General features: G+C 43.7%; 1 protein-coding gene across 1 annotated transcript in view; it reads right to left on the reverse strand.

Annotated features, from left to right (window-relative positions):
* Nucleotides 1–5545, reverse strand: part of SLC4A11 (solute carrier family 4, sodium borate transporter, member 11) — a gene marked incomplete at its 5' end in the record, with an annotated part of 22940 nt that extends 17395 nt beyond the window's left edge. The window contains 4 exons of the mRNA XM_009865995.1: nt 3210–3283; nt 3595–3727; nt 4576–4689; nt 5416–5545. Coding sequence (XP_009864297.1) covers nt 3210–3283; nt 3595–3727; nt 4576–4689; nt 5416–5545 — 451 coding nt within the window. The remainder of the gene's footprint in view (nt 1–3209; nt 3284–3594; nt 3728–4575; nt 4690–5415) is intronic.
* Between the last annotated feature and the right edge of the window lie 2018 nt (nt 5546–7563).

A 7563-nucleotide genomic window follows, 5' to 3' on the forward strand; every position in this document is an offset into this window, starting at 1 on the left:
AAATGGATGGGATCAATAGGACACCGGTGACAAGAGACCACTTACTTCACATTCAATACTTTTGTATCTAAATTTGAAGACGACAGAAGATTCACAGCTTGGGATCTAACCTGTCATTGCACTTCTAAAGCACAAGAAAGGTGGCCCCAGTAAGGAGCAATCTTGGTACACCCTCTGTTAGCATCACACTGTATTTCTCTATCACGTGCTACGGAAGAGACCCTGCCATCATTCCCTCCCTCACGTCCAGCCCAGGCAGGACATCCACACCTGCTTTGCAAACAGGTAAACTGAGGCACAGCGCACCGCTGGGACCCACACGCCGGCACCAGAACAGGTTGTTGGGAGGATGTGCAGTTTCCTGCTCTGAACATCAAAGGACACTTTTGTCATAACAAAAATGATGATGGCACCGTTTCCCGGGGATTAGCAGCTGGCCAGGACTAAAAGCCTTTTCACCATCTCAGCTGACCCTCAGTGTTACCAAGTCCTAGAGACACACACAGTTACTGAGGGTGTGATAAACAACAGCACGTACAACTCAGCAACAATGCAGAATGAATTTACATCCCTCTGTATTTAATTTTTGGACTAGAACGAGTAAGAAACCAGTTACTTTAGCAACCTGGTCTAGTGGGAAGTGTCCCTATCCATGGCAGGGAGTTTGGAACTAGGTGATCTTTAAGGTTATTTCCAACCTAAACCATTCGATGGTTCTATGCTTTGTTGTGGGTCTTGAGGATTTTCTCGATTTCCCACGCTCAGCTATATCACAATAATACATTTAGGGCTGCGTGCATCTTTGATGCCCCATGCTCAACCAGACTACACCTACATACACTTATCTCTTCAGCTGCAACTCATTTTGCACCCACCTCAAAACCCAGTAGGATTGCTTCACTCAATCCTGGATAGAGGGGAAGAAACTTGGACTTTACTCTTGCATTTTAGTTCAAATAACAAGCCAAGATGGCTAGTGGAGACCTCCATCCTGCACCATGGACTCGCTAGAAAGTATTCGATCCCTGCAGATTTAGATTTTTTTTTTTTTAGAACAGAGCCAAGTGAATCTTGTTGCCCACATTCAGAGAGAGCAGCAAAGCAGGTGCTCTTGCTGAAACGGAGCCGTTCTCTAGACTTGCACGCGCGCTCCAGTTCCCTCCAACAACATTAAACTCGCTTTGTTTGCTCCAGCCGGTCCGGTGCCGTTTCCTGCAGAGTGCAGATGTCAAGATCAAACAAACACAGCTTCAGTGGCGGGGCCACACGGCAAAAACACAAAGTGTCACCGGGGTAGCGTGAATGCACAGGGCTTGATTCTTTTGCACAGCAACGCAGCCCTCCCCCCTTCTTTCCTGCACACACATACCTTGTGAAAAATCAAGGCTCTGAACACACTGAGGAAACATATCTGAGCAAAAGCAGCATGTCCTCTGGCACTAAGGGAGCTCAAAGGTGCTGTCAGCTGGGCCTGACATTACTGGGACACGTCTAACAGCACGGAGGGAGAAACCAGCTTTCTCTTCCTACTTAACCGCTCAGACAGAGTCTTGAGTGGGAGGAGGAGGTGACAGTGGCAACCATCACCTCCTGCTACAAAAAGTGAGTGGAAGAAGAGAGATGAGCACGCAGCCACAAGCTGCTCTGGTGTCACACATTTAAATACAAGCACCGAGAGAGTTCGGGGTAAAGGCTGTGCCTGCCAGCATTGGTGCCCCAGGAATGTGGCTGGACCTGGGGACCCATCTGTTGATGCACTGAACAATCTCAGATGCAGCTGAAGCCAACATGAGTTGGCAAACGAGCGAAGCATTGTTTTGACTTTATTACTGTTGTTTCTACGGATTCAGCCCTTCCCAAGGACAGGGGGGAATTACACTAATTCACCAATTACACTAATTAGCTTCCAGGATTCACTCCTGTCCCCACTGCAATACCCTGAGGCACTACTTGCATAGAAAGTCTGGCAGTTGAGATCACCGAATGCTTTCTGTACCTCTAACCTGCATCCCTCTACTCCCCTGCTATGGGAAATCAGTTGTCTGCTACAGAAGCACTGCGAGCATCTGCATTTGCTAATTTTCACAGAGCAGCTGAATGTCGAGGAACACCTTAGCGTCACAGGGAGACTCTCATGCCTCCTGAATGGTAGACTAACAGCACAAGTATCCCAGAACAGCTTCTCCTTCACCAAGCTTTGTCTAAGCAGGATATTTGAAAGATGCAGGTGTTCTACTGAAGAAAAAACCAAAACAGAACAAAACACACCACCTCTGATTGCACAATCAAAGCATATGCCCCAAGAGCCAAATTAAGGATTCCCAAGGAAGCGAGGAAGTATCTTGCTTCAAATTGCTTTGCAGTGTCAAGCCTGTTCTTTGAAGGTATTCTTTTTTCGCGCAAGACACCGTAATGTGCCAAGTCTGAGAATCTTGCAAGCAAATCTTGCAAGCGCTCAGTGTGCTTAGCCATGTCTGGAAGGATTTCAAAGGACAGCCAAAACTTGGGGCGGTTGGACAACAAGTCATAAAAAACCAAAGTTGGTCAACTTGTCACATGCCATTCCTGCCACCATCTTTCACCTTCACAAATACCTCCTGCCAATCCTGACCAGCAGGAAGAGAGGTGACAGGCAGAGTTGTTCAATCCCAAGGCTGCTTACGGATACTCAGCTAGAACTTCACCCAGAAATGGGGACCAGGTGACTGGAAAAGGCAGAATAGCTTTCAGAGCGTGCTGAAAGGGACTGCAGTCCTTACACTGCCATTAAAAGAGAAGAGTCTCTGAGCTCGTGTAAGGACAGGCAATCTCAACCATCATACAATTCTCCTTTATGTAGTTTTAATAATGTGGTAAAGGAATCTAGATGCACTGCATTCAAATCTGATTTTTTTTTTCCCCCCTCCCAGGACCAAAACGACTGGTGTCAGGGGAAGACTTCCAGAGCAACATTAATAAGGTTCCTCCATTTGTTAAGATACTAATTCTCTCTCAGCTAACTGAAATTGGAGCTGATAGAAATTCTGAATTTCCAGCTAAACTGCTGACACAGGGCTGCTTCAATCTCACGCACTCATTTTTTTTTCCTGAAGGCCCCAAATGAATATAGAACAAGCAAACATCATGCGTATCTGCAGCCTTGTAATTTCCCTTTGACAAGGAAGCAAAGCAAAGATCTGCACTGAAAAAAACATCTTTGCAAGACTTACCTTTAATAATGCCTTTGAAGGCATCAAGCACGAACGTGATGGATATAAAAAGTGCAATTATTTCTTCTATTGACCTGTGGAAAAATCCCAGGAAATAATATAGTCATTAGCAGAGTCTGCATTCAACTCCATTCAAAGCAAAAATCAGCATATTCATGCATTTACTTGAAAATATACCATTTTTAGTTAGACTCCAACTCGGGAAACAAAACCCAGTGAAATTTTAAAAGCTTCTTTCAAGCTGGAACAATAAGCTGCTATGATACTAGCCTCATCTAGCAAAATACATTTTGCAGCAAATTTGTAATTAAGGAGCTTGTGGAATGTATAATTTATCCATTTGCTGAATAATCTGATCAAAATATGACTTCTTGAAAATAACTACCTTTTAAAGAGCTTCATCAGAAGACTGAAATTAAAGAGGGAGTACATCACAAGGAAAAAGCTGTTCCACAGTCCAATCCAGGCATAGAAAGCACTGAAATCCAAGTTGTAGTCATCACAGATTCCTCGGATGACTGCGAAAATGAAGCATTCGCGCGTCAGATTAAACATTTGTCATTAGCACCCTGCGATTCCCATCTGCTTGATGGCAAAAAGAATCAGTTTTAAGCCCTCACTGCAACACACTTGTGGCAGATACTATTAAACCCCCGTTCTTACACTTCTGAATCAACATGAACAGTTCTCCCCTTCCCCATCCCCTTCCTTCACCATAACTAGGGAGAAACACTTGGAAGAATGTTCTCTTGCACTGCTCAAAGCATCCTTCCTAAGGGTCAAGGTCACAAAATCAGCCCTTGGAATTCGCTCTTGCTGACATTTCAGGGATCTCACAGATGCTTTTGCACCATGTTTACTCGGTCATTGCATTGTGGACAAAACAGATCCTAAACCTTTCAAGCTAGTCAAAGTCCATCTGATTGTTCCTATAGATACTGGGGTTTGCTCCTTTACACCTCTGGCTCAGTAATATCAACTTGCAGCTTTAACTGGAAAGCTATTTATCATACTTTAACAGACAAATAATAAAAAATTACAACAACAACCAACAAGAAACGTAGTCTCAGGCTCTTATCCTCAAGTTGGTTGAATGCACCCACATGAGAAAACCAATCAGATGAAAAAGACTTCCTCCTTGAAGCAGAAGAAACACTTCCTCTCACGAAATGCTTTTTTGATGCAAGAAGATTCCTTTAGAAACCAACTTTAACTAAACCTAAATCAAATTCCTCCCCCAGAAGCAGCCCTTTAATATGTATTTATTTAACAAAAGCTCTAATGGGATAGCAAGGTTCTTGTACAAAGTCCCCGTTACACCAATCACAATCGCATCAGTCCCTACATGTGAATTTAACATGCTTACCGTTAATGTAGAGTGCTAGAGGAGCCGTCGTTAAGAGTACAACTAGAGGTTGCCCTGAAAAGAGTGCGTAAAGCAGCCCTCCGATACACTGGCCAATGATTGTCTTCTGCACATCTACAAGTAATCAGAAGGATGGAAACAGAGTTTTTAAATAAAACTTCCAGGACCAAGGAAAATTCACAGGGCATAGAAGCCAACTGCTAACAAGTGAGAGCAATGCTTAGATGGTCTAGAGGTGAGACACTGAAAGTAAGAAATGACCATTTGCCAGCAAATATGTTCCACTAATTTAGGATATCATGGAATTCCAGATGTTGAACTACAAAAATCGGGTGATTTTTTTATTGTTGTTAAGTTTTGGTGTTTGTTTGGGTTTGTTTTTAGATTTTATTTTAAGCAGCTATAAAAACATAACCAATGTTTGCAGAGGCTTTCAGGCCAGTATTTCAACTAAGATTCCTGTGAGCCGTAGCAGCAGTATGAACTGCTTCAGGGCCACAACTGGGACAGAGTAAAGGATCATCTTCTGTATCAGTGGTTTGGATACTGGCAATCAAATCCAAATCAACAGCACAGGAACTTGTACTAGGAAAAACGTGCAGACAGATACATACTCATAAAGTGAGCGTCATTTAAAACCAGAGTAGCCTATATCTGTATCAGTCCATGTCAGATGATACTATCCCAAGTAGCGTGCAATTTTTCTCATCTTCTGAGAAAAAGTCACGAACAGAACAATTAGAAAAGCTTTTATTGGTGTTCTCTTCATCAGTATTAGAGTTTCCAGTGGCCGGAGCTACTCAGCTTGGAGACAGGGGATCCTATAACAGAAAAACTTACCCATAGCTCCGCCGGTATTCTCATCATTGAGTGACCCAAATGCAATGGATGGAAGGAGGCAGGCAAAATACAGAAAGATCATAGTTGTGATGTATTTTCCTATAGCTTTGTTGTTTCCAATAACACCTAGAGTAAAACACAACAAAAGTCACGTTAGTACTGCCCCCTTGTAAAGCACTGAAACCCTACTTGCATCAGCCATATGTACCATTAATTCTCCCAGCGCTGAAAGGCAGAAATAGAAATTCCACCCACACTTTAAACATATAGGTAGGTCTTTAACCTTTGCGTGTGCACAACCATGCTCTTTTGTTCATCCGGGGCCAGAAACACCAACACGTGCCACCAGACTGCTCCAACAGACATTTCTGGCATCATCAAAACAGGAAATACTGGAAGCTTTTTGTTCAGTTTTGCCAGCCCCAAAAACTTGGAGGAGGATCAAAGCAGAAACCTTAAGTTTGAGGTTTACAAACCCTCCACCCTCTGCCTTTTTAATACCAGCTTTATAGGCATATTCTGGACTATGCCCTTAATGAGCTTCAGGATGATCACTCATCTTTGCAACTCATGATGCCTTGGGCAGGAAAACATGAAGCGCTTCATTTTTCCCTAGACAGAAATCTGAGGTTATAGGCTGGAATCAATAATATGCTATGGTGAGCCAATTAGCGCTAGCAAACTTACAAAAACAAATAGCACAAGAGGTCAGGAATGCGTACATTAAAAGTCTTGCTTTAAAATTTTTTCTTTTTTTAAAAAAAAAAAGCCCTTCTGAAAGAATGGCTTCTTTCTTTTCCATCCACTCAACCCCTCTCATCTCCATCGGAAAAAAACACACCAGGCCAAAACAAAAGCAGCCAGAAAGAGAATTAGAGTGTCACAATATGAATTTAAGGGCCTCTGAAGTAGCTTCCCTTTCCTGTTTTCAGGCTGTTGTCCATCCCCAGTGAGCTCATATCACACAAGGGAAAGGATGAGAGATGACAACAGCTGATATTGCTTGAGGAGGACATAAGTTTTTCCACAGAACAGCTGCTTCAGAGAGGGCCTATTCAAAGAAAACCTCTAAACAGGCTTCCAGCTGCCTGTGCCACCATCCTTGATGACGCTCCTGCTGTCAGACACTTGGACAATCTTGAAGTTGCCCAATTCACCTTTCTGGAAGCCTCCCGAGCAGTGAACTCCTACACAGCCATCTGCCCCTAACTCCCAAACACCCATCTAAGCCTTTGCTAGCATCAGTCCCTTGCCAAGGGAGCTACAACCAGGCAAAATCACAGAACGATTGGGGTTGGAAGGGACCTCTGAGGATCATCTAGTCCAACTCCCCTGCCAGAGCAAGATCACCGAGAGCAGATGACACAAGAACACATCCAGGTGGGTTTTGAATGGCTCCAGAAATGGAGACCTCACAACCTCTCTGGGCAGCCCACTCCAGTGCTCTGTTACCCTCCCAGTAAGGAAGCATCTTCTTATAAGCCAACAAAGTGAATTAGAGAACGGAGGGCTTTGCATTAGAGGCTGCTGGTGCATCACTAAGAAAATCTAGACATTAACACAACAGATTGTGCCACTGGAGTGAGAAATAAATAAATGTAATCGTTCAATGACTTTAGTATCTTATCTAACATCTGCTTTCTGCACCGTTTGCAGTGCAGAGATAATGACAGAAGGAGGATGCGAAAACCCCCAAAAAATCAAACATGATGCGTAATGAACAGGCAGCCGCACGAATAAAGGACACCTTGTGATGGCTCCTGTTCGCAGACACGAGAGGAACAGACATAAATAGGACTTCTCATGCTCAGCATCCTCAAGAAAAAGAAAAAAAAGTAATGGTAGGAGCTAAAACTTGACAAGAGACATCTCAAGCATGCAAATATGAGCCTGACCTTCCAGGAGCCATAGGGCCAGCTGTTTCAGGGCAGATTCCTTTCAATTTATTGTGAAGATTCAGAAACCACAGACCACATTCCTGACCACTCTTGGCAACCAAAGGGCCTGAAATACACTTCTTGCAGATTAAGCTTTCTCATGTGATCTCCAGTCCAGCTGCAGGCTCCTACCTCATGCTCCCAAGTGCCCAAGACCTTTAGAGAAACTTTTATAAGTACACAACCTTGTTCAGAGGACTCTGCACGACTC

Source organism: Apaloderma vittatum, unplaced genomic scaffold, assembly GCF_000703405.1.
Source record: "Apaloderma vittatum isolate BGI_N311 unplaced genomic scaffold, ASM70340v1 scaffold13343, whole genome shotgun sequence".
Taxonomy (NCBI): Eukaryota; Metazoa; Chordata; class Aves; order Trogoniformes; family Trogonidae; genus Apaloderma; species Apaloderma vittatum.